Source organism: Ambystoma mexicanum, chromosome 3q, assembly GCF_040938575.1.
Source record: "Ambystoma mexicanum isolate Mex_15411 chromosome 3q, UKY_AmexF1_1, whole genome shotgun sequence".
In the NCBI taxonomy this organism is placed as follows: Eukaryota; Metazoa; Chordata; class Amphibia; order Caudata; family Ambystomatidae; genus Ambystoma; species Ambystoma mexicanum.
The window spans coordinates 789201305-789229223 of record NC_090926.1 but is presented as its reverse complement, the minus strand read 5'-3'; the positions used below and the strand labels follow the sequence as shown (position 1 = coordinate 789229223).

Sequence of the window (27919 nt, the reverse complement as noted above, 5' to 3'; positions counted from 1 at the left end):
CAGTTAAGTACTTGCTGAGAGTGATTGTCAGGGGTGCAGAACTGGGAAAAGAGGGGCACAGAGCGGAAGCACTGAGCATGTGCAAGAGTGTCACGGCAATACTACAAACACTAATTGAAGAAAACTGATTTGGATCCTAGTTTGCCGGCTAATTATAGACCCATCTCCCAGCTACCTGTGATGATGAAGTAGTTGGAGGCAGTGATCACACCCCAGTTCTCCACCTTTTTGGAGGAGAATGACTGTCTTCATCCGTTCCAGTCAGGATTTCATCCTAAAATGGGGATGGAATCCATGATGATTTCTTTACTGGATGACCTTGCGTTGCTTCAGGACTGTGGAGAGACTGGAGTCCTTATCCTCCTTGATCTCTCAGCGGCTGTTGATACTGTGGACCATGAGATTTTACTGATTAGACTTGAGAAAGCCGGCATAACTGGTCCTATTCTGGCATGGATTAGTACTTTTTTGACAGGCCGCTCTCAGATGGTCTCCTTTCAGACCTGCCATTCTTCGCAGGTGGAGTTACTTCGTGGAGTCATGCAAGGGTCCGCTCTTTCTCCGCTTCTTTTTAACTTATATGTTGCCTCTTGGCGGACCTCATCACAGAATGTGAAGTTCTTTTTTACTCCTATGCAGATGATACGCAGCTTGTATTCCAGCTGGACTCCTCCCAGGATGCGCCTCCCGAGAATCTGCAAAACTGTTTGGGGAAAGTGGGAAGCTGGATGGCTGCCAATTGGCTGCAATTAAACAGCAGTAAAATGGAGGTGCTGGTGGTTAGACCCAGGAGAGGGACCACCTCTGGAATTCTCAATACTGGCCGGAGTCACTTGGGCCTTGCCCAGCCCCTTGTGCCTCAGTGAAAAGCCTAGGAGTTAAACTCCTACCAAATGCTTCACGAGAGGCTCAAATTTCTGCCATCTGCAGCGCTGGGTTAAGAAGACTGAAGGCTTTAAGGAAAATGTTCCCTTTGCTCCCCCTGAAAATCGGACAACATTGGTGAGTTCCACCATAATTGGTTCGCTGGATTATTGCAACAGCATTTATCTGGGACAACCTAAGTACCAGATTCAGCGGATACAGGTCCTTCAGAGAGCTGCAGCTTCACTGGCGCTGAGGGTGCCCAGGCTGATTCCTTCTGTAGCTTTTGTACATTGCTTGCACTGGCTACCGATGGCGGCTCGTATTGAGTTCAAGATGTTGTTGGTTGTCCATTGAGCCGTGCACAATGTGGAGCCTCACATTTTGAAAAATAAACTGGAAAGACACTGTCCAATGAGAAGCTTGCGGTCAGACTCATCAGCTTCTTCCCGAATTTCGCCAGAAGCATCTGTGGGTGGTTCCTTTTCAGTCCTGGCACTTAGCCTGTGGAATGCTCTTCTGCTAGGCCTAAGAACTCTGGTTGACTACTTTCCCTTCAGGAAAGCCCTGAAGATGCATTTGTTCAACTTCTTTCTCCCTCTCTACTAGAGCATGTGGCACCCGAGTCGTCTGAGTCTGCCCCCTCCTGTGCAGTGCCTAGACACCCTATGGGCCTTAGTTTGCACTTCAGACATTTTAAATAAATAAATAAATTAGCTGAAGCTATGTGTAGCCTGGAACGTTTCCAGGAGCACCCTGGGCACGAATGTTCGCTCTTAGGGCATGCTATATTGTCTATTGCTGCTTACTTGTGTGTGCCCCTGTAGAGGCATGCATACCTCATATTAACCCAAGAACATAAGTGGTGGTTGCAAGCTCTGGGTGACTGCATGAAGGAAACAAGCACAGGAGGGAGCACGCTGTCTGGAAACACCACAGCTACGCCATGATTTATGCTTTCTGTCTTATGTTTGTACTATTGCCATGTGCTTTTGTTTGTCACTATTCTAGCAAACGAATGTCCAAAGGTGTAGGTTCTAGGAAAATATCTTCCAAATTAAAAAGGAGGATGTCAGGTTGATTAGGAGAAAGGTCTGGATACAACAGAGCCCTATACAAGAAGGGGTATCATCATTACTCATGTTTAATGCTGTGTGAGAGTGTTTTTCACTTGCATTCCCTGTACCCACCCATCTTCACAAACCCTAGCCCTCTTCCTGGCTACTCTGACACCCCCTTCCCTATCCACAACTTCTCCCTAACCCTCTTGCCCCCATTGGCGGCATCAAGGCTACCTGTTGGTACTAATCAGGAGCCTGTGCCAACCAAGGTGGGAGGGGTCAACTACATTTGGCTTCCGTGGTCAGGAAGGAGTTGCGTGATACCCCAGGGGTGTGACACTCATGGCAGGTTATTGGTAGGTCGGCTAGACAGATGGAGCGAGAGAGAGGTCAACATTCTCCACCCCAGAAGGACATTCTCAGTTCACTGTGATGCCCTTCGAATTGAAGAATGCCCCTGCCACTTTTCAATGGATGGTTAACCATGTTTTGTCGGGTCTGGAAATCTTCAGTTTCACCTATTTAGATGACATTTCTGCAGCCACAACTGGGAGGAACACTTATCCCACCTGAAACAAGTGCTTCAGGCGCTGCAGAATGCAGGTCTGACTATCAAGGCCACGAAGTGCCAGATCGTGCAGGGCACAATGACTTACCTAGGCCACCTGGCCGGTGGAGGTAAGAAACAACCTCTCGAAGCAAAGGTACAGGCTGTGAAGGATTGGACATCCCCATCAAACAGACGCAGATGAGATCTGTTTTAGGTCTCACCGTTTACTACCGGCCATTCATCAGTGGGTATGGGACCATTGCCATGCCCCTGAATGATGCAACTTTCAAGAAGATGCCGAAGAAGGTAACTTGGACCCCCACCTGTCAAACCTCCTTTCAAGATTTAAAAGATGGATTGTGCAGGGCCCCAATTCTGAAAGTGGCAGACTATTGTCAGAAGTTCATTATCCAGATGCCTGTGATTTTGGGATTGGAGCAGTGTTAGCGCAGCTGAACTTTGAAGGGATAGAGCAACCTGTCGCCTACATTGGCAGGCAGTTGACAAAAAGGGAAAGGAACTGGGCTGTCATAGAAAAATAGGTGTACGTGGTCGGGTGGGCCGTAAAAAAGCTGAAACCTTACATCTTTGGGTCTCACTTTACGATCCAGACAGACCACTGGCCTCTGTGATAGTTACCCTAAGATCTAGGATGGTAGGGCTGGGGTCTCCCTTCCCCATGTTTTTAGCATGGGACAAGGCTGTTACGCTCACCTGGTATCCACAGAGGCGCCACCCAGCCGGGTTACTTGCTGGTATGCTTCTCAGCTTTGCCCAGATGTGGTCTGCGGGGAAGGTTCTGCCTTGTGGTAGAATTAGGCGTGCTCTCCGTCCTGCCTTCTTTGCAGGGGCGTGTTGTCTTTCATGGGCGGGTCCAGTTACTTCACTGATGCCGGCCCGTTTGATATTGTTCAGGTAGGTCTTATATGCTGTTCTTTTATTTTGTTGCTATCCTGCATGCCTTTCTTTGTTTAAAATGTCTCTTTTTTCTCCCTTAGGTATGCAGCGCTTCAGCGCGGCGAACTGGCTTGGTGGAGCCCCGCTGGTAAATGATGGCACGTTAAGAGCGCTATGATGCGGTAAGTAAGTGCTATGCGCAGCGCTGCAAAGTCTTGCCTTTGCTAACCTATGTTTTCCTTCCTTGTAGGTTGCAGTGTTCTTCAGCGCGGGTGGAATGTCCGGACTAGTGCCAGCCGTGAGGCGACCAGCCAGGTAAGCCTTTTAAGCAGTTCGTAATTTACAAATGTATATAGTGCTTTCTTTAATGTTGCCTCTATCTTCCTCTTTCAGGTTGTACTGACCGGGAGGCGTGCAGATGCTAGGAAGTTGTTCTCAGTAGCTGCGAGTGGTTAAAGATGAAGACTGCAGGTAAGATGCTACTGCTAATGATGTTCCTTTTGTCTCCTTGCAGGTTCTGCTTCTCCGAGGTTCGAGGGAATAGCTGGACACAGTGAGCATCATGCTGCAAGCTGCAAAGCAACGCAAAGCGTGTTGTCTTGCTCGGGTGTGGTTTAAATAGCCCCAACAAAATAGTCCCTAGGCTACCACACCCAAAACACTAGACTGCATAGCTTGGTTCCTGGGAACTAGGCTCTGTGGATGCCTCCATGTTGGCTGACAACACAATAAGTAGTTCCCAAGCACATGTTTCTCATGGTGTATGAGCCTGGCACCATAGGTGCCAGGAGTGGCCCCAAGACGGTTTTGGAAAAGGATGCCAGGCTCTAGAGGCCCGAGTCCTGACTCCGGGGGTTTCGGGCGAGGATCGTGACAAAGGCAGGACTTTGCGCACAGCCCACTCCTGTGCCTGCCATTACGGGGTTACAGTTCCTTTCAACAATGGCAGGAACTTCTGGGGCTAAATCCTGCAAATTCTTGTTCCTTAGAAGGCCGGCTGAACCAAAACAGTAAAAAAACAAAAGTTCCATTGATAATCTTTTGCATTGGGCGATTGCTCTTCGCCCCTTTGGATCCCCCTTAGCAGGCTCTGATGCGTCTTGCAATGTTGGTCTCCCTCAATCGGGTTCACTAAGGCCTTTTCCACAGTTCATTCAGCTTGGCATCCCTCTGTTGGGTTCACGTTTGCCAATTTCACAGTTCATCCAGTTTGGCATTCCTCTATCAGGTTCACGTTTGCCAGTTTCACAGTTCAATCACCTTTCTCCAATGTGTCAAAGACTTTTGAGATTACGAGGGGTTTTGCTCAACCCTCGAAGGACCACTTTGACACTTTTCTCAGGCCTCTTGGCTTTCGTAGCAACAAAACAAAAACACAACCCAAAAAAGCCTTCAGTTAGAGTCCTTCAAATGAGCGCCCGCGATGCCTGACCACTCTGCTTCAGGACCTTTTACTGTGGTTTCTTTAAAGTTCATTTACACAAGTTCTTTGTTCAACAAGGTCGCCGTCTGCAACCTTGGGCCCAGCACAGTTCGGTTTTACTATCTATCTTCTTAGACTCACCGGCAGTGCGGAACTGTCTGAGTTTTCTTGTCTTGGGAGTCAAGAACGGCACCACGGCGGCAAACGCTTCCTCCCGCTTTGGATATAAGTGCTGGGGAGCCCTGTCTGCCATTGGCACCTGTCACACCACACGCCAGCTGGACTTCCCGGGCTCATGATTTCCCTTTCTGAGGCTTTGTGAGTCTGAGTTAAAAAGTAAGGCCAGTTCTCCCTTCTTCATCCCTCCAGGTCTCCCCGCCTTTCTCCTCCGTTTGAACTGCTGGTCCGGTGTAGCTGTTTCCTCGTGAGTTCGGCCTCGCTCAAAGTGTGCTCTCATGCTCTGCCTTTTATCCCTGTGGGGAAGTATAGGGCCATCATGTGTGTGTAATTATTGTCAATTGCCTGACTCTGCCTGACCCTTGTGTTGGGACATGTCAGGTAAATGGCTCTGGTGTGAGTTTGTTGTCTTTGACAGTGTAGGAAAGTCTTTATGTTGGAAAGGGGGGTAAAGCTTCTAAGTAACCTACGGGAAAGGATGGGGAAAATGCATTAGATGCCCGTCGGTGTCCCACGTCCACTCCACGAAGACCCCCCATCCCGGTGATCCTCCCCCAGTCTCCTGGCCACCTGGATGACAGATCTCCAGGGACTAGCAGGTCAGACGCCTTCAGGTTTCTCACACTGCCCACAAATGCCAGTCTGGAATTATTAGGATAAACCGGAGTATCCATCTGGAGCTTTTACACTGTGTCGAATACAGATGCTGAATTATTACACTGTCGTTGTGGAACGTGAGAATTAAAAACATTCATGAATACTAAATTTTAACATTCTATGATGTCTAAGATACTCATCATCTGGCCTATACTTTGTATATTTCGTACCGGGCATGGTTCAACGCGACGTTTTGTAGCTATCATACAGGCTCTTTAAACAGACATTTGTGCCCTTTCACTTTGATATGCAAAGAGTCCTAGAAGTAATGGGTGCTTTCAATACAATTTACAAAAATGAGAGGTTATGTACATTGATTGACCCGAAGTGTGAGACTATTGATTGTGTAATATTGGCTCTAAGGCCCTGGCTAAGGCAAAGAGGAATAATAGCACTGCTCTTTTCAGTGTGTGTGAGTGCGATCGGAAATGTTTATTTTTTCAGGCAATTCAGGTGATGGTTCAGGATGGCAAATGTATGTGTATTATTATCTACATAGTCCACCATTCTAGGCTGCAACAGCGAAGCTTTTATATAGTAAGTACTCATTTTGTCCTGAGTATTTAGAAAGCTTTCCCACCTCAAGTGTCTGAATGGGGACTTGAGTGTGTCAGGATCTGAGACAAGAATTTGCCTTTTGGCTGTGTCAGAGTATGAAACTCAACTCAGGTAAAACAGAGATACTGTTACCTGTACAGGGGCCATTTTAGGACATCCTCAGCTTCCTCCCTCACTGCTCAGCCGTCAGTCTTAGTGCTAATTCATCAGTCCTACTCCTCTTTCCACTCCTCTTTCATCAGCACTATTTTCCAGTCATCATTCCTAATCATCAGTCATCAGATCTGTTTCTCGGTCATCAGTCCTAGACCTCAGCCATCGCCAGTGTCCATTAAAGGACATCCTCATTTCTCACACTCATTCCTACATTTCCAGTCCTCAGTTATCCACCCTAGGCCTCATCAGTACTACTCCTTACTTTTCTGTTCTACTTTGTGGGTATTATTCCTGGTCCTCAGTCATCAGTCCAAGTCTTCAGTCATCACTTCTAGTCCTCAGCCATCAGCCTTTGTTCTCAGTCCAACTCCTTAGTCAGCAATCCTAGACCTCATTCATCATTCCCAGCCCTCTGTCATCAGTTCTACCAATCAGTCATCTTCCCCATTCCTTGATTGTCATACCGACCACTCAGTACTCACTCATCATACCCAGGTTTCAGTCATAAATCTTCCCTACCCCCCAGTTATAATTTCTAGTTCTGAGTCATCATTCCCAGCACTCAGTCTTCGGTCCTAGTCAATCATAAGTTCTAGGTCATTCGACCTAGTCACCAGACCTATCCCCCAGTCATCATTTATTGGCCTCAGTTATCTGTACTTTGCCTCAGTGATCAGCACTAGTCCACAATCAACACTCATAATCCTCTGTAACATTCCTACTCCTCAGTCATCATTCCTATCCTCAACAATCAGTCCTTCTCATCAGACATCATAGTTAGTCCTTGGTCATCAGCCCTAATATCTTCAATCCTCACTTCTAGTCCTCAGCCACCAGTCCTGAGTCCTACTCCCCAGTAATTCCTCAGTCCTGTCATTACCTGTCATTACCGTCATTACCGACAGTCCTCAGTAATCAGTCCTCTTCCTCAGTCATTAGTGCCCATTCTCATTCACCAGTCTTGAGTCCTACTCTCCGGTCATCAGTCCTTCCTTCAGCTCATAGCTCATTTCTTCTCCTCAGCTCGCATTCTTGGTCCTCGATCCATTGTCCTAGTCCACAATCATCAGTCCTAGTCGACAGTGACCATTCCTGCTCCTCCCCCTCAGCACCCCGCCATCCTGTTCCTCCCACTTTCTCTAACGTTCTATATGGTTTCCACTTTTCTATGCACTTCCTTCATTCTGATTGGTTCAGGTTGACTAACAAGCACGTTGCTGTCTTTTCTCCACTTTGTTAGAAAACACATGCAGATATTATTCGGGAACTAGTGTGCCATGTTGCCATTATAATGGGGTTACCTGGGCACTGGTACTCCTGCTGATATTATTTTAGCATTATTAATCTAGCATTGGTACTCCAGTGCAGGAATTCTAGTATAGTTCCTCTAGCCTTGGTACTCTATGTTGGCATTCTAATGCAGTTACTTAGCATTGCTACACTAGCACTGGTACTCCAGTGCTGTCATTCTTGTGGGATTAGTCTAGCACTAACCCCACTATTGCTGAAATTCTAGTATTGCTATTCTTACTCCAAACATGCCAGTGGTGGCATTCAATTGGTGTTCCTCTAATTCTGGTACTCCAATGATGGCATTATTCGAGAACTAGTGTGCCAGTGCTGCCATTCTAATGGGGTTACTAGGGCCCTGGTACTCCTGCTATTTGTTTAGCGCTATTACTCTAGCATTAGCACTCCAGTGCAGGAATTCTAGTATAGTTCCTCTAGCCTGGGTACTCTATGTTGGCATTGTAGTGCTATTACTCTAACCTTGGCACTAAAGTGCTGATTTTCTAGAATTGCTACACTAGCCCTGATACTCCAGTGCTGTCATTCCTGTGGGGTTAGTCTAACACTAACCTCACTATTGCTGGAAGTCTAGTATTGCTATTCTACCCACTCCCACCCCCGACATTACAGTTCTGGCATTCAAGTGTGTTCCTATAGTTCTGGTACGCTAATGCTGGCATTCCACCTGTATTATTCGAGAACTAGTATGCCAGTTTTGCCATCATAATGGGGTTACTCGGGCACTGATACTCCAGGGCTGGTATTCCACTGGAGTTACTTTAGCACTGATTCCTTTGTGCTGGTGTTCTGGGGGTGTTAGTGTTTTACTATCATTGGTTAGCCAGCGCTGGTATTCAAGTGGAGATACCCTAGCAACGGCATTCTAGCATTAACAGTACCTGGAAAATATTGACGTGAATGAATGGAATGGCAAAGAGAGCTCTGGTGAGGAACATGCAGAGGAGAGCCGATTGTGCCACCTGGAATCCAGAGACGTTCAGCAGCAGCCAGTAATGGGCACCTAGGCCCAGGGAAATGAGACACAGGGTTCTGGCAGCCATGGACACAGACATGTCCTTCAGGAAACCTGCAGGAAGAGAACACTGCATTAGTAGGCAGGCTAGCATCTTGGAAGAGCCCACGTGACAGAACACAGGACACACATCACAAGACCACAGCACAGTAGTGTGGAGATCTGACACTGGGTCAGGGTTCGTGCTGCTCTTTAAACACAATTAGTCCCAAAGAATCCTTTAATCTCCCCCACCCGGGGGAGGACTGGCAATGTTTGTCCTTGGGGCAAGTATCACTTTCTGGCCTGTCTACAAGCAGCAGTCACAACTCCCAGAACAAGTAAACCCAATAGCAACCTCTGCCCCTACGCACATTCTCAAGTATATATAGTATACTTTCCTTTAAATCAATATAGTAAAATGTTTTCACCAAGAGAATATATTATTGGTGAAATTGGAAAGCTGTAGTTTGAGCCCAGGTTTCCCTGTGACCCAGTTTGCAATTTTACAGTAGGTTACATAGCCTCCCATCCCATCCAATACTATCTTTCATTTTAGAAAGAGATGGCGAAGCGATAGAATTCATTGGTAGATCTGAGCCATTGCTGAACAGGATCTACGTGATCCGACCGAGGCTGATTTTGCCACGGCTGGAAAGTTTGCATCAGAAAGGTGCAAACCGCCAAAAGTCTGCACCTTTCTCATGCGAACACACGTACATACCCACACCCACACCCACAACACATGCATGACACACACCCCACCCACACCCTCAACACACCCCCACCCACACCCCCAACATAAACAAACCCCACTTATCTTTTTCTTTTTGCTAAGTCCCTGCAGCGCCAGTTCCCTTTAACTTCTGTGATCGGGAACCGGCGCCGCAGGGTCCTTTTTTTTTTACGGGGCTGCAGGTGTTTCCCCCCGCAACTCTTCCTCATTATACTGTAAAGTACTGTAAAGTATAGTGAGTGGGGTGTTGCGGGGGACACCCCCGCAGTCCCTGTTTTTTTTTCTTTTTTGTGGGTGTGCTGTGCGGGTGTTCCCCACAACACCACGCTCACTATATGTTATATATAGTCTTGTACTTTGTCACTGGCCTGGAGTGATTGCCAATAGAATGTGATGTATGATGCAGCCAGGAGAATGTTGAGTGCATCAGTGTATGAATGTTCTGAGTGAGTCAGTTGGGGGCCTGAGCTGGAGTGAGTGGATGGCCGGTGGGTCTTCTCCTTCATGTGTACTGTACTACCTATCCCTGTCCTTGTCCTGTCATCCAGACTACTGTAAATACCTGAGAGTAACTCACTGTACATATTGTACCAATAAAGCATACCTGGAACAACATCAGTCTCCACAGCTGGTCTGTGTGTCCCTTGTGACTAATAAGAGACTTTATTACATTGGCGACGAGAGTTAAAGAACCCAGGAATATGGACAAATACAACTTAAAAGGACAGAGTGCAACTGAGGAGCTGCAGCTACAAAAATGTACAGTAAGGAGAGCTGTGGGTGGGAAGCAGCCTAAGAGTGACCCACCGTTCCCCCATAGACTCAAAAATAAACATCCTGCCAGCTCCAGGGTTGAAAATGTATATGTGCCACTGGACTCTGGGAGGGAGGTCCCCAGCAACCAATAATTTCCCCAGAGTTCCCCCATGTAAATGCGCACAAAAAAAAAATAAAAAAAAATAAAAGAGGAATAAGCCCCAGAGATCTTATGGAGACAAAAAGGGCCCTGCTAGTTGGGAATTGACTTTTTGAGCCCCTTCAAATTAATAAGTAAAAAGATAACTCTCAGCGTAGGAGTTGGGGGCAGTGTGTGTCAATGAAATGCAATAACTTCATGGGAGCATTTTACAGTTTCATTGACCACTCTGTACATTCTGCAAACCACCGGGTGGCGCCAGAGCTCCATGCACTCAGAATATTAACTGTGAAAATAATACATAAAGGCAGTGCACAACCCGTAATGAAAGACATTTTTGTTGTGCCAAGTTTTTGTGTGTATTAAACAATGTCTCCCATGTGTAATGAACATGGATAAAGTTTGGAGTTTGATTTTATCAAAGATCCTGCCTGAATTTCAAAAAATGCTCTGTGTAACACAGTTACATCAGAGGCCCAGCGAGGTCTGTTCTCCTCCAGCCCTTCTATTGAATGATGACGTGTGTAAACATTCAGTGGGTGATGGTGATCCATGGAATGCGGAGCAGACAATGGAAGCCTGTGATGCGTGGCAATTTTGTTCCTTCAACTTAATATGGGTTAATGGAGAAAAAAGATGCTGAGTTCGCCATCGTGACGTGCAAACATGTCCGGGAAATGAATAATTTCAATGATTGCCTTAAACAAACTGGTGGTATTGGGTGCAGGAAGGAACACTTGCAAGACAAAATGTTATTTTATCAACAGAACTGAAATTACAACGTGGGGGAGATAAGTAAAAGAAGATACAAGAAAATATATTTTCTGTTGGCTCCAAAATAGTGGAGTTAATGGTTTTTGGCAAATATGCAAACACTTGCTGCCGTGTGCGTACCTTAAGAAAGCTTTAGTTTGGGGAGCTGAAAGTAACATTTTGCACGACATTTTCTTTATCATTATATACATCAATTGAGGAGCTGAAAGGAACATTTTGCAAGACATTTTCTTTATTATTATATACATCAATGGAACTAAAGGCACAACGTGAGCAAGCAGCATACTTGTGAAATAAGCTACGAGAAACCCTTCCCTTGGCATCATTATTTTGGATTGAATTATGTTTGGCAATAATGCAAACGTGACAATTTACATTTATTTCTTTATTTTGATTTTTTTTTTTTTAATGAATCTGGAAAAGCCACCATGGACTTATGCAACACTTTTCAATATAAATGAAAAAACGAATTTAATTTTTTTTTAAGCACAAAGTAATAATATATTTTTTTTTATTTTCTCAAATTTCCACCATCATCAAGAAATGTTTATATACTGAATAATGTATGTTATGGTCATGGTGTTAAGGGTCTGATTTACCCTTTGGAGAGTTGTTGAACAAAACATTAGTTACATTGGATACCCTGCAATTGACTTTGGGCCATTGTCTTGCTCAGTTTGTGTAATGTTGTGGCCCACTGTTATGTGTTCCATCCCGGCCATGACACACGTGTTGTAGTTCATGGTCACGGTGCAGGGTATTCCTGTTAATGTGTACTAATCAAATAGTCTTGGAGATATTTGAAGCCAGGTGAGAATTTTAAATTTCCACCAGAGTCACAAAGAAAAATGTGGCGGTATGTATACTCTTTTTTGAGGTATATGTTATATGCGTACGCTCTAATGTGAGATGCTTAAGTGGCCAACCGACTGCATAAGGGTTGCGTCATGAAAGAGTTTGGGCAGCTGACTGAATAAGGGTTGCACCATAAAGAGTTTGGCCAACTGACTGAACAAGGGTTGTGCCTAAAAAAAAAAAAAAGAAAAATCTTTTTTTATTGCCGGCAAATGTACATTCTGTATATATATAGTGCGCACTTTTGCATTAGTTACTGTTAAGCATTCACCATTGTTCCTTTAGTAATAGTTTTAAGCTTAAGACCTCCGGTGCTGCCAGGAGCACCTCATCTGTTACATGTAGTTCATTTGTGTGAGATTCTGGTTGTGTTTAGCTTTATGAGTGGGCGAGTGATGTGTATTTGGCTGACCTCCCTCCACCCGAATGAAAGGATGATGTTTGTGTGTATGAACCTGATATGAAAGGGAGATGTCATGCGTGGGTACTTCCGGTATGAAAGGGAGATGTTATGTTGTGGTTGAATCTGGTAAGAAAGGGAGATGTTATATATAGTCTTGTACTTTGTCACTGGCCTGGAGTGATTGCCAGAGAATGTGATGTATGATGCAGCCAGGAGGATGTTGAGTGCATCAGTGTATGAATGTTCTGAGTGAAGCAGTTGGGGGCCTGAGCTGGAGTGAGTGGATGGCCGGTGGGTCTTCTCCTTCATGTGTACTGTACTACCTATCCCTGTCCTTGTCCTGTCATCCAGACTACTGTAAATACCTGAGAGTAACTGGAACTGTACATATTGTACCAATAAAGCATACCTGGAACAACATCAGTCTCCACAGCTGGTCTGTGTGTCCCTTGTGACTAATAAGAGACTTTATTACACTATACCAGACAGTATAGTGAGCGGGGTATTGCGGGGGACAACCCCGCAGCCCCCGCAGTCTTTTTTTTTGTTTTGTTTACTTACCTGCAATGCTACTTCCAAAGGTTCGAACATTTGGTGTTCGAACCTTTGGTGGTAGCATTTTTAGACCTTTTTTTACGTGTGACCGTTTAGATACAACCAAAAAGTACAATACCGCTGAACCAGAGAGCCTGGTTGCGCTCTCAAAGCCAAACATGAGCTGGAATGGCAAAAGATCCATACTCCCTCCTGCTTCCTCACAACCAACAGCACAATACCCATACCTGTCACCCAGTCTATACCCCACCACAATTTACGACCCTCACTTGGCAACCTACCTCCCTACCAGTACACAAAATATAAATGGTATAAATGATAATTATGTATGAAGTAAAACTATAGATTATAAACCCATAAAGGTGAGACTTTCCCTACAGCTAGTTAAGCAAAATTGGTGAAAAGGGATTTGCTCAGGTGCACATAATGTATGAATTGTGAAAATTGGGGATTTGAACCCTGTCTTCCTTTTTAGGAACACCTTTTCAATTTAGAGAGCAGAGGAGACTCAATCGTCTGCTATTCCAACTTCAATATTAGAACCAAGGAAATGCTTTCTGCAGCCTTGTTGCTCAAGAACTAAACTAGTACATTGTTCAATAAATCTGCTTAAAAAACAATGTATCTACAAGGGGGTAGCATGTTAGAATTTTGAGGCGAGGACAGCAGAAAGTACACATCATTCTACAGACGCAGATTACAATGTGTGTCAAACCAGATAAACAACTCAGACCACCGACTGAAACTTTAGTAGAGTCTTTATTTAAGAGTAAAAGAGAACTTCTAAGTTGCACTATTTCTGTGAGTGAAGTTCCCTAACTAAAATTAAAACTAACTGTGCTTGTCAAAGAAAACAGTTCTTGGTTCAAAATCCTATCTGACTACTGTGGCCCTACCACTAGGAGAAACTGAACTAAAACGAGAGACCGAAGCAAGGACGTCTTTCTTTGGCTTCGGTCTGGCCCAATGACTTGGGTGCTCTGTTGATAGTTCCAAGTTCATTATAACAAGAAACAAGTTCACAACTGTCTCTGAGACTTTGTTAGTGCAAATAAAAAGTTCCTCTTTGTGGTTCCCTCTTCCTCAGGAAAACAAGGGTGTGTCTCATAACCTCTCCAGGTTTTACCACAATCCTCTTCATAACAGTTTGTATGCCTCTGGGACTCCCCAAAGTCCTATGGCGTTCTAATAGACTTGTGTTCTCTCAGTTCACGCAATTCACACAGGGTGGGTGCCCACTCAGGGTGTCTCAGGCTCCTGCAACTCTTTAATTTTCCCAACGTTGACACACAATGTCTGTATATCTTTCACTCTATTGCACATCGGGTGCTTGCCCGCTAGGTTTTCCAGGCTTCCGTAACCTCCATGGTTCTCCCAGCCTGGATTTGAAGTATTCCTACCTCTTGCGTCATGAGACACATGGGCGCTTGCCCACTTTGGTTTCTCAGGTTACCATAACCTTGTTGACGCTTCCAGACTGGATGTGACGTATTCATACCGCTTTCATTCGTGGGCACATGGAGAGCTTACCGGCGTGGGTTTCCCAGGGTTCCGTAACCTTGAAGGCTCTCCCTGCCTGGATTTGCAGGATTTGTCGCACTTAGCGGTAATCTCTCCGTAGGAGTGTCCATCTCCCTGTTGCTGATAGTCGCCGCAACTCATGTCCTTCAGGTGTCAATTTTACATCATTTACACGGCGGAGTGCAAATGTGCAGGGCAAAAGGAGGCATACACATGTGTACGCCTCCCTTTGTCCTGCACTTTAGCACTCCGCCGTGCACAGTGTGTAAACGCTGCCTGGCCTGCTCGCAGGGCAGGCAGCGTTACCTTTTAATTATGAAAGCTTCTTACCATGTGTGCATGTTAAGCAGAATTCACAATTACAACTAAATGCTGTCCACACACACTGCCTGCCGTGTCAGCAGCATGAACAATGGATTCCTATGGGGTCCGCCTGTTTTATGCAGGTGCATAAGGCTGACAGACGCCATAGGGATCTCCAGCATTTGTATGGGGAGAATAAGGAAGGCAGCGCAAAGGCAAGTTGCATTCCTCTCCTCTCTGCCATACAAATGATTGAAAAGTTGATGTACATGAATTGTGAATGAACGGCATTAAAGAATTACTCAAGGCTTGTACACCTTTCATTCACGTTCCACCACAATGGAATATGAGCGCCACTATAATTATAGACTAAGGGCCTCATTACACGGTAGGCGGAGAACCATGGTGCTATTAGCGCCATGGTTCATGCCGGTAAAATACCGGCAACGCCTTGGTGGAAAGGGGAATTACTGCCCCATTCCAAGGTTGGCGGGGCGGTAATTCCCCCTTCCACCATTGCCCTTCCCCATTCCCATTTTTGCCCCATAGGGCATAATGGGAATGGGGTAGGCGCTAATTACGGCACCGCAAATTGCGGTACCGTAATTAGCTCCCTGGGTCCCTTTGCGGGTTGGTTTTTAACGCCTGCAAAAAGCAGGTGTTAAATTCCCCAACCCGCAAAGGGACCTCGTAGTAAGGCGGTAAGGATTTACCGGTACCGGTAAACCCTTACCGCCTACCGTGTAATGAGGCCCTAAGTCTGTAAATGTGTGTATACTTTCGAAGCACAGTCACTTGATAAAGCAACCTGAAAAAATATTATAGAAGTCTTAATTGAAACATGGATTCATAAAACAAGTTATGATATGTTATTGTGTATTTGTATAGTGCCTTATACATCATTGGTATGATCCCAAAGTGTTGTGGGTTGAATGCCCTTGGGGACCGTAGTGCAGGTCAGAGGAGAGAGTAGAGTAGTATATAGTGCTAAGGTGCACTTGGTATATGTGCGGCCAGTGCGGATTGTGCAGAGGTAGCTGCATTCTAAGCTAGGTGCAGTGGTTGTGAGAGATCAGTGGAATGTGTGGAGTAAGGTAGTTGACGTCTGAGTCTGCATTTGACTGTGTTTAAGAGTGGGCCGCATTAGGAGTCTGGCGGTATCCCGGCAGTAATACTGCTCGGATACTGCCAGCGCAAATAGCATTACCGCTACTTGGTCCGGCGCTATTAGCACTGGATCACGAATAGCGGTATAGCAGTAGATTCCCATTCCTGTTTGGACGCAATGGGGTTGGGGGGTGCTAATTCTGCCGGCGGTAATTGCGCCAGCGCTAAAAGCACCGTAAATTCCCAAAAACGGACGATAAGGAGACATTTTTACCTCCAGCAAAAAGCTAGAGATAAAACGCCCCCTTCCCGCCCGACTCATGATTGGTCCAACCCTTAAATGTGGCGGTAATAGTGTTACTGCCGCATTTAAGGGCTAAGGCCTAACTCATGATGAGGCCCATATGTGTCCAGCTAGGCTGATCTGTTTGCAGGGTATAACCGCTTTCTAACAGTCTGTTGAGGTGTTCAAGGAGCAGTGTAGGTATGTGTGCAGCTAGGCCGGAATTGATCGAGGGGTGTAGCTGCGCTTTATTGTTTGTTGGTGCAAAGTGAAGAATTAGCATATTGGTAGGAGTGAGTGTGTGTGCTTACTGGGAGGGGGCCCCTGTTCGTGTCTACTTTCTGGAACCCGATGAGCTGACCGTGTCTGTCCCAGTGGTTTGCGGTAGAGGATCTGTGAAACAAATTCTCTGGCTGGTGCAGAGTATGTTTTGTTTGCCGGTTGTACAGTCCGTCTTCCAGAGGCTCTGTTTTACGTGTCAAGAGGGCCCATTTTCTGGGTCCTTGGTCATAGTCCATGGGAGGTGGCTGGGAAATTCCTGACATGTCTGTGGTTACTGCATAATTCTCATGAGGGTCCAACCAAGCATAGTTGCTATAGCGCCTCGGGTGTGGGGTTTTCCGGTCTAACTCCTAGGTAGGCCAGGGTTGGCCGACCCGAGCATATGCTGCCCCGTGTACCCGTATTTTGAAAGTGGCCCTTTTTCCAATAGGGAGCCAGTGAAGGGAGCAGAGAGCAAGCAAGATGTGATCCCTTTGTCCTAGTGCAAGAAGTGGTCTGGCGGCCACATGTTGGACTCTTTGAAGTTTGTTAAGTTGGTAGGCCGGTGCACCCAAGTAGATGGTGTTTGGACATGACAATGGACATAATATCTGCCAGTCTGTTGGGGTAGGTGAGGTAGGTGAGGTAAGGGAAGATGCGTCTCAGAATCCTGAGGTAGTAGTGACATTGCATTGTCAGAAAAAAGAAAAAAATGGAGCCAGTTCCACAGCTTGGTGCAGTAGCATGCAGGTCAGGTACAGTTCCTAGAAACAGTCAATCAACCTACACACCCATCTTTCCAGATATCTACCTGTCTGATGTAGCCTATTTTCCTTACCCATCACCCTCCGGTATCATTCTCATGCACCCCATCCTCAATGCACCTTCACCCCCTTCCTTAAAATTAACTTTCAGACCTCTGTTCTCCTTTTGCTGCATCCTTTAACACGTAACTTAGTCCAATTCTCTTATCTTGACTTCACTCACATTGCTCGGTCACCAATTCCTTTCACTCCTCTGATTGCCTTGGCTCATGTTTAGACAATAGACCACCTTGATTTGCCAGGCAGCCTGTGCCATGCATGTCAAGAAGCTATGGTCAGGGTGATGGTAATAGTGGCTATTACAGGAACTTGGCTTTCATTGTGTTCTTAAGTTGCATTTCTTGGAAAGATGGCAGAATATTTAAATTCATAGAAGCAGAGGGAAATATGACTGGAGCCCACCTGGGTCTGTAATGGCGAGAAGGTGATGGAAGGATGTATCTGTGTTCGTTTTTTTTAATCTGTTGTTGATTTTCAAGTGTCTTTTGTTGGCCACATAAGTGTTCTGTGCAGACCATGAAAATTGATTACAGATTTAGGGTGTCATTCAGAGTTGGGTGGTCATGGTAACAGCGGCAGTATTTGGCAAATGCTGATGATTTTACCATTCACCCAATTCAAAGTTTGATTAAATACCACCAGTGGTATTCCGTGAGAATACTAGTGGCAGTATTTTAGGCAGATGTTCTGCAGGAAATCCACCCATTGTTACCTCCACCTCAGAAGTGAAGGTAAACAATCCAAAGTGGCCCCATGTTTTTATGTTATGTTGTTGTGATTTACACTGTGCACTGCTGCGATTTTCCTGGTCTCCAGGCGCTTCGGTGGATCTGAAAAGGAAGGAGGGTTTGAGAGGTCTAATGAGTGGGATCAAGAGGGAGAGCAGAAGAAAGCTTGGATGTGCTGTTGGTAGCTTCAGTTCGGAAAAAAAGGTCACTGTGTCCTGGGTTTGCTTTTCAGTCGGTAATGGTTTGGCGATGTTTATGAGTGTGTATGGGGTGATTTGTGTGTTTGTGGTTTGGTTTTCTGTAGTGTGTTTGGTTTAGAGGGGTTTTGCAGATTGTGTGCAGTTTGTGGCAATTTCAGGTTTCTGCTTATGTAGAGGTCTGTGTTTGGTTTTGGAGCTTGAGCGTGAGTATGCAGGATATTGGAAAGTTGTTAGTAGGGTTAGTGATGAGAGTGGTCTGTGCCCTTCCTCTTTGAGGGTTATGCTGGTGTGGCAGGGCTTCAATTTTTGTATGGAGGCCTGCGTTAAAGTGCTTCATTTCCTTAGATATTCAGGTTTTAAAACTTGTTTTACTGTACAGGATGGAAGCACAGGTGCTTCTCTTCGATACAGTGATAAAAGATTTTACAAAAGACCATATTAAGGTGGTGGAAATGTGGGAATCTGTGATGATCCACATGCACCATTTTACCGATGTACTGCATAAAAGGGAAAAAATATACTATTTTGCGCATACAAAAAAAAAACAGTAGTGGTATGAGAGACCTTTTCATGTTACCACTGGCGGCGGTGGCAATTCTGAAATCTCTCTGGAAACATTCCAGAGATCCACATCTGCTGGTGGCACACTCTGAATTGGGTGGATTTTCAGAAATTCCACCGTGGGAGGTGACAACTTTCTCTGGTGGTAATTCCTAAAGAAAATCCAACCAACTGTGAAAGACCCCCTTAATGTGTAGTTTTCTAATAATTAATGCCTGAATGTTGCATGTTTCTGTGCATGTATTTCAACTTGCCAAAAAGTGAGCGTCAGAAACAACCCAACAGCTATTTCCATAACCACCATATAGTTGCATTCATGAGAGCTTGTCAGGGGGCTATTCAACTCTTTTTGTAATGAACTTGCCAATTTTATTTTTATTTTATTGTTTAAAGTGTGCATTCAACTAAAGAGCATTGTGGGCTGTACAGGTTGCGGGAGCCCGATTATGAGCTGGTATCTTTTAACAGGATCACAGTACAGTGAGCTGAGGTCTGTGCATCAGTCTGTGCTTCCATTGGGATTCGTTCTTGGTCAGGTAGTTTAGAAAAGGCCACGTTCTGGTGTGCTACTGGTAACTGCTTTCTAGATGATCCATGCAGCCTTGAACAGTAGCCTGGCTTGGAGTGGGAGTCTGTAGTTTGTGTTTTGTGGGAGGCGATTCTGTCAAAATTCTGTGCGCCTATAATGAGGTGTGTAGTGGCCTGGTGAACTGCTTTCACGGGAGTTAGGTGAGCGACTGGGTGCCATGTCAGGAGGCCGTTTCTCCCATCAATGTGCGGGAACACAACTACCTGCACAAAGTTCTGGAAGTCCTGTGGCTGGATGAAGGGATTGATATTGCAAAGGGTGGAGATTTTGAGCCAGGCCATTTGGGTCTTATTGGCAATGTGTTTCTGGAAGGAGAGGCTGCTGTCAATGGTGAAACCTAAGAATTATGCGAAAATCTGGGAGTTGTCGATCAAATCCTTCTAGGTGCATAACAATGAGCCACTGTTGAACATGTTGTGTTTTAGTGGGGAGACCAATTAGGATGAATTATGTCTGGAGGGTGTAAGTTTGAGGTAATCAGTTGAATTCCAGGGCGGGGTGATGACTAGGTAATGGTGGAGATGACTTATGTCCTGTGGGCATTTTACTCTCATGTATAACTGAGTATCGTCCACGTATTGGTGGATGGCTATGTCGGGATCTTTAAGGAGGGTGTCCAGAAGCTCCATTTTTTTTTGGACTCAGAATTATGCTGGTGTTATCCCATCCAGCCATAGATGCACGTTCCAAGGGTCATAAACTCAAGCTTATCAACACTCCTGCTTGCCAAGGAAATAAGGGTCCATATCTTATTGCAGTTTGTCCTCAGTTTCATTCTGCAAGGGCTCTTCCCCCATGTTCTGTTGATTTTCTTGAATGATCATGACACTGTTGACCAATGCATCCTCCTCACCGAAAGCATGGGATTCCCGGGCACTGTCCTGAATTGGTTTACCTTCCACCTCTCTGGCAGACACCAGGCCATGCAGAAGAACACATTGCATTCTAGCCGACTCCCAGTCTCCCGCACAATCCACTAAGGCTCTATCCTCTCCCCAATCCTCTTTTACCTTTGTAAAACAGACAGACTCAAGAAGATGGCACTTGCTGTTTTATTAACAATTATCTAAAACAAGGAGGTTACAAAGTACATAAACTGATGTGTCTCTGCGATTTCCACAAAAAAAACAATTATATACTTCTTTGTGCATCAGAGTGATGTCATACTATTTGGTAATAGTCAAAAACCTATCATGGGTTGATTGGTTAAAGAACACATCTAGATATAGAAGCTCGGTTGCTATTGGCTGTTCAATATCAGGTGGACAACTTATGCCTACCTCTTCATACGAGTCATTTAAGAAAAATCAGTAACACAGTGTTTCATTGGTCCTTCATTATATGGACTAATACAATTGGTTGGCCCGCTTGTGCCATGTCTAGAACATTCAGGTCAATTAGCAGCATGTAATCCAAGACCCAGTTGCAAGTAGATAGGACATGAGGCTGCCCTACCACCCAATTATCCCAGCATCTCTCATCACCCATCCCTTCTGTCATGAAATTTTCATTGTACTTGTTCTTGCAGAGTATTCTCGTCCTGGGAATGCAACGGGAGTGAGGGCACTCGCTATCGTGTCTCAAACTCCAAGTTCAAACCTTTTTTCTATCCTTGACTCCCGTGACAAGAGACCAGGATTCTGTTCATTCTGCACTTTTAAATTCTTTAAATGAATTAAGACGTGGCATCCTTTGTGTTCTTTCTTGCACCTTACCATGAGAGGATTCATCCTCCACACGCACGTTCTTATTCACATCTGACCTCGAATTCTCAGTTCTTGACTTCAGGCCAGACAGCCTACAAAACAGCTCAACTGACCTGCTATTCTACTGCGACACAGCTTTGCATTCTTTATCGATGATGTTTTGGCTTATTACTTTATGATACCAATGTCCAGCTTCTGTACAATGGTGGCTTCGCCTGCATTCTATTCACTTCTTTTTGCTAGCTTATACGATGACCTGATCTATCTTGAACTTCAGCATATGTACATTATTGATACTTCTGATTTCTGCAGCACTTTTTACCATGTAATCTACTCCTTTTACACTTTAAGGGTCACTTGATTCTTTACTTTGTCATTTCTCCTCTAAGATACATACATCGTCTTCATTCAGTGTCTCAGGACATCGTGCACTTTCTTATGACATCATCAGTTCATTTTCTTAGCTCTTTCTCATATTTCTTCAGGAAGTTCCTCCTGCAGGCTGTCATCAACTCGAGGGTACATTCAATATGGTCATCTTAATAGATACTGTTTTCCGTATGCTCGCTCTATTATTGGTACAGTAGCTGAGGTTAGACAGGGTATGGTCTCATGGCTCCAATAAAGGGGAGGGAGGAGGATAGGATCTCCTGCGGATATGTACGTCTGCTCCTCTACAAGCTGCTGAGGATTTTAACAGAGAAATGGTGTGTGGGGTGCAGTGGTGCCAAAATTAGCATTCAGGGTCCCAGAACCTATCATTCAAATACACACATTGCAGCTGGCTGTACGAACATGTACATGTAGCCTGAGCTCTTAACACTTTCATTCACTGTGTAGGCCTATGCGGGTGGGCCACCAAAGCACATCTGCTGAAATCATGATGAGGGCCTCATCCCATCTACAACGAAGCTGAGCATGTTTGTAGCACTCTCGTCCCTTGAGGAAGGCTATATTCTGAAGGATGTTGTCTTTTTTCAGTTATTTCTTATACATTTGGCAGCTATAACCCAGGGAGCAACAGCCCGGCCAGCCTGGGGGTAATTGCCACCATGCCCCCCTATGCAGCCAGCCCCTGCTCCCACCTCATTTCAGTATCCCTGAATTGGATTGAATGTCTCTTTCTCTCTGGATATGGCATTGGGCACGATGGTCATCAAGGGGACACTGTTTCTAATCTGTTTCTGCAGGGGATATATCTCACAAGGTAGGGTTCTGTCCATGACTGACAGCACACCTCGAGGAGTGCCCCAGCCCTCTTGTCTCCCACTAAAGCCTTCGGGTTCCAGCTTGTTTTAAGGGAGTCCTGACTCCAAAAGATAGGAGCTGGCGTTAACTTCCCAAATGTAGGAACCATGCTATGCCTTGTTTCATCTAAGGTAGCAGTCGTCGAGCGATGAAACTGGTGATCAGAAGTGGTGTGGAGTTTATAGGAATTCAGGGTAGCGCAATATTACTTTAAATGAAAGATCGCACACGGAGCGCTACATATTAAACATACCTTATGCCTTTGATAAGGTAGGGAAGAGAGTTTGTACAGTAACAGATAAGTCATCAGGTTACCTTCTGAAGGAGAGCTGCACAAACAGCACTTCACAGATATCTTTGCATGTTTTTAAACATATACAGTCAGAGCTTGAGTCCAGATGTGGTCAGAGTTAAACAATGATTGTTTCCGTTGTTCCTGTTCTCCAGTGACAGTGAAGGAGCACTTGACGGAGCATGACAGCAATGAAGTGTCATTAAAAACGGAGGAACAAATCAGTCCTTCACACAATAATTCATATATAGAGGCATGGGTGGAAAGCAAAGAGGGGTGAACAAGACAAAAAGGATGTCCTGTTTGGTAGGGCAGATGTGGTGAACAAAGGAACAGCCTCTATCAACACAAATGGTCTGTCTGTACTTGGTACTCTAAAGCTACAGGAGTAACACCAAGTCTGATAAGGCTCCCTCCCTGCTCCTTGATTCTCGTTAGAGGCTTTTATGGTTTCTTCTATTTAAACGGCCACAACCTACTCTCTAGCTCGCCTAAACCCATAGTGCAGTTTGTAAAAACCTATGTAGGATCTACAGGTTAACTAGCCAGGACCAAAGGACATTCTCAGATAACCTTGTCAGGATGGAGGAATATATCGAAGTGAAAGGGCCTAGGTTAAGATGAATGCATGTCCTTACTCCAAGGTCAAGCTCCTATTCTAAACCACAGACTGTCCTGGGCAGCCAGCACACAGGAAGGATTCTTGCAATGCACTCACAGTCTCGGGCTGGTTATAAGTGCCCCCTTCTTTACTTGGCTGTGGCAGGTGATCCAGAATATAGTCTGTTCTCCAGGATTCAATAGCCATGTTATGCATTCCTATCAGGAAAGGCCTTTCAGGTATTCCTCTTACCTCAGAGGTCACCTTGCGCTTCTACAGATGAAACACCTTTCAGATTACCCCTCCTGCAATAGAGGTCTACCTGTCACCCTACTGCGGCAACATCTTGCAGTTGTCCCTGCTTGCCTGGTGGGTCTCTTTGGCAGGATATCCTCGTGCCACCTGAGTCAGTTTCAGGCTGCTGTAACTGCAGGTTTATAGTCATTTTTTCGAATAGAAAAATGTTGAAAGTCATTTTTTCGAAAAAATATCAAAAAAGAAAAAGTCAAATTTTTTTAAATTACGTTTTCGAAATTATGACCGACCACCGTAACTGCAACTGTCAAGCATATAGGGATGAGCTACAGAGGCTTCACAGCAACGGCAAAACTGCTTATCAAATGCGACCTTGAGTTCAGGTATTCTCAAGTGGCCATTTCTTGAGGCAGACGTCATGCACATCTTCTTTTATGCAGGTCCCAGGGTGTTAAATTGCAAGGGACGTATAAACAGCTTCCAGCCAGGCCTATCCACTCTGCCCATTTCCAGAATTTCCTGTGCAGAGAGATCATAGGTCTGGAGTCTGCAACCTGTGGCTATCCAGAAGATGTTTGGTCTACAACTTCCATGATACCTCACCATTGATTATGCTGGCAGGGGAGGCTGGGTGCTGTAGTCCAAATCATCTGGAGGTCCAGAGGTTGCAGGCTCTTGTCATAGGTGGTCTCTAGCTTGCTCCTTGTGACTTGACTCCTAAACCGTCCCCACCATGGTCTCATATCGTGTTTCCTGGATACCTCCGATCCTCTGTTTTCTTTTTTCGCAATATGATTGGCTCGGTCATATCCTTCCAATTCTAGCTTTTCTCTGATGTGTGGAAAGTGCCCACATTTGCATACTTGAGCCTCTCTTCCTAGTCCATGGCCTAGTTTCTGAACGCTCTCTCCTCTAGCGTTACCACTGTATTGATGTGACCTCCAGAACGGGACCGTGTTGATGTGACCTCCAGAGCATCATGTGAAGTATTGTTACTTCACATGATGCTCTGAGCGCTGTGGAACATAGTGTAAGTGAGGCTTACACAACTGAGCACAATACACCATGTGATACTCAATGCACTGAACACAGTACTCTAAAATTAGACTTCACTAGTGACGTGTATAATAACACAAACTCTTCATGCAAGCTACAACTTTCCCTGTGCACAACATTCCCTTCAATGTCAAGATTGGCTAAGTAGCGGCAAGACAAGAGGCTGGTGCCTGGAGTTCACTTTGCAAATCGGGTAGAGCTCGTGTCAGTGCTAAAATCCAATACACCGCAATGGGGTTTGGTCGACCCCTAACTAGTCACTTTTTTCTCAATTTCCTTATTGCTTTTTAACACAAAAATGTGATGGGTTAGGAGCAGGCAATATCGGTTGAGTGCAAGGACGGGGATGGGGTTTGGAAAGGTTGTGGGGTGTCTTCACCCGTATTCTGTGGTAAGAAATTTGTTAAAACCAAAGAACATTTAAAAACATTTCGGCCGCATACATTTGATTAAAGCACATAGAACTGACACTATAATGTGGTTTTATATGATTTTTACCGAATGAAAAAATACTGAATCTTTTTTATTTTTTATTTGGTGGGTTCCCCCCCTACAAAGCCCCCCATTTCCCTTTGTATAGAATCCCACGCTAACCCCCTCACCAACCGTTTTAACCTCTTAACAAACCCCCATATATATATATATTTTTTTTTTAATCGGTATGTGTTTCTGTAAAAATGTTTAGGTACAAATGTTGTTCATTTTTTTAAATTCGGTAAAATCATTGCTTGCCAATAAAATGCTTGACTGAAAAGCATTTATTTCCAAAGCAGACAAGAGGACTTTCCATCATATTTGAGGTGTATATTGTTTAGATACACAGGGGTTGCATTTGATTTGATTGCATTTTGTCCATTTATCTGACTGCCCACGTAGTGTCAGGTCCCTGCGGATGCTTTCGGGCTTCTTATGCTGTAAACTGCTGCTCGATATTCTACAATTTTGCCATCTTTTCTGTCATTTGTCCCAAGAGTATTTGCAATGTCTTTTTATCTTTTTGTGTTGAGCACAAAATTACAAACATAGCACAACACAGCACAACATGTGTATTAACAGAGAGTGCATGTTCACCCCAATGGGGCATCTTGGCACTGAAAACAGAAGTTTTGTTACCAAACTTAATGGTGCAGTTTTTGATAACCTATGGGCCACCCTGCAGAAAGAGCTGTTACAAAGGGCATTAAAGGGAAGCATCTTACCCAGTGCAGCAAGTGGTGTTAGAACCGGCAGTGCCAGCGGGGCTAGGAACAGGTAGACCAGTCTGTTGAGGGCTGGAATCTTCCAGACGCTGGAATCGCCCAGCCCAATAATGTTAGTGTGGGCATGGTGCATTTTCACGTGGTTGTAAGCTCCTACCTGTGTGGGGAAGCCACCACAGACCTGTGAAAGAAAAGAAAGCAAGGAATCAGAGCAGCGGGACCACAACAACTGAGATCATACAAGGCAAGCGCTCCTTCCAACCCCTTATCCCAAATCCAAACAAAGTCCAGAAAAGAGAACTGTTGCTGAAATCAGAATGGCTACAGATGATCTCAGCATTGAAATGGCAAATGCTGCAGTTAGGCTAGACCTTTCAAAGGGGAACCAACATGGCTGAACTTAACTGGACTAAAGGAAAGGGATACACATGTTGGAGGGAAAGCTATTTGTAACTATTAGCAATTTGCCTCTGTTGATTTCCAACCCATCATCTTCTATCCCAGGACCCACATCCATATCACTATCGTAGACTTTGCTACACTGAAGAGTAGTGCTCTCCCATTCCTTCGCCTGCAATAAGAAAAGCAGAAAAACACATGCAAACCGGTCTGGGTCCCACCCCAAAAGAGGCAGTCCAGTCTGAAGTGGCAAGTCACATCCCACAACTAGACCAACCACAGATGGATTGCAGCTAGAAATGGCAATCACTGTGGCACACTAGTCATGGCTGCATTAGTCCCTAAAAACGACGCCAACGTGTCTAAACTAGTCTGGACTTTTCTTGAATCATCCAAATGAAAGCCCTTGTATTTTGGAACTTGTCATGCAGTGTTTAAATCCCCCAAGTTCATGCTACTAAACCTGTATCGTTGTGGCAGAGGCACCAAAATGGTGGTTTGTGTGTCTTGAGTTGGCAAGGAAAGCAACTCCACCCGCTCCCCCCCACCCCACAGCCTGCCTGTATGCTGTTAAATGGGAAGAGCATGGCATGTGGACTCGGGATATCTACCTCTGAGAAACCTACACTTAGTGGCTGAAAGCTGTGACCAAGAGTAGCTTATGGTACTAACAGATTCTCTGGGGTCCACAATATATGCAGCAGAAGCTGCACTCTTCAAGTCAAACAATAAAAAGTAATCGGGACCCGAAGGAACAGGACATTAGCAGAAATGACAAATGAGGAGCAGAGCAAAATGGAGATAAGGAGATGGCCTGCAAATGTACCAGATTGAAGAGGTGGGAAAAGGGATAACTCCAACTGCCGCAGTAGAATCAGGGAAGTGGATGTGTGTCACACAGGGTCCCACTATACAGAATAACCCAATAGCAGGGTCTCAGCAGCTCGGGTTTCCCTGGTGCAGAAAACATACTGTTTCAATGCATGTTTGCACCAAGGCAATGGTGAGCCAGCAGCTGGCCCCAGTCTTGGCACATCGGTAAGGTGATTACTACCAATGTAGAAAATATTAACCTAAAGCATACCAGCACCTGGAAGAAAGGAAGGATGATCTTCCCTGGTTAAGCAGAAGATGCAGGTTCACTTTGACAAGGACCTGTTCCTTTAAGTATGGCCACCAAGGCTGGGATTTGCCTAATTAGCGAGGTAGAGTTGTAGGAGGCCTATTCCCATTGACCCCTCAAAAAATTGATCACTCTCTTTAAGCCCTAGCAATAAAGCTACCATGAAGATGCTCATACTCCTGATGGCCACTAGCGTGTGCCACCTCCTCAAGATGGGTACCATCAATGTTCACCTGTTTAGTGGAACACCCACTCATTCTGTTCAACTTAGAGCTGTATTTTTCCCTCTAGATAAATTCAGAGGAATACAATTACCATCTCAACATGCTCAGGGAATTTCTTCCACTCATACAATATAAGAGCTGTGTGGAGCTCTCAAGGTCATTGATAGAATCCAGACCTTTTTAATCTCAAAGATTGAAAAGATCAATGAAATATAAAGAATACCCTGGAAATGTCACTGTTTCCATGGCAAATATATACAAGCCTCCTTCACTGTCTTCCAACCAGTCTGCCCAATCTAAGTCGAGAAAAATGTGTTACAAATGAAGGCTTCAAAATTACCTACAGAACCTTGAGAAGCTTTTGGATTATTTAATTCATCACTTAAGTCACCCCCAGATGACTCATCCATAATAAACACTTCCTTATCTCTGACCAGTATCATCCTCCATGACCATTCATTGGGATTCAGTCCATCACAATGAACCAAGATGTTATTGATGAACATCAAAGAGTACCTCTACTCCTCAATGGACTAAAACCACCCATCCTCTTAA

General features: G+C 45.0%; 1 protein-coding gene across 2 annotated transcripts in view; it reads right to left on the bottom strand.

Moving 5' to 3' along the window:
- The window catches only part of FADS6 (fatty acid desaturase 6), a 229953-nt gene that overhangs the window by 33909 nt on the left and 168125 nt on the right, over window positions 1–27919 (bottom strand). Inside the window, exons 3-4 of one of the 2 annotated variants that reach the window (XM_069654852.1) lie at window positions 25619–25799; window positions 8533–8720 (exon numbers count right to left, since the gene is read on the bottom strand). In XM_069654852.1, the coding sequence (XP_069510953.1) occupies window positions 8533–8720; window positions 25619–25799 (369 nt within the window). The remainder of the gene's footprint in view (window positions 1–8532; window positions 8721–25618; window positions 25800–27919) is intronic. The other variant, XM_069654853.1, reaches the window with a different exon arrangement.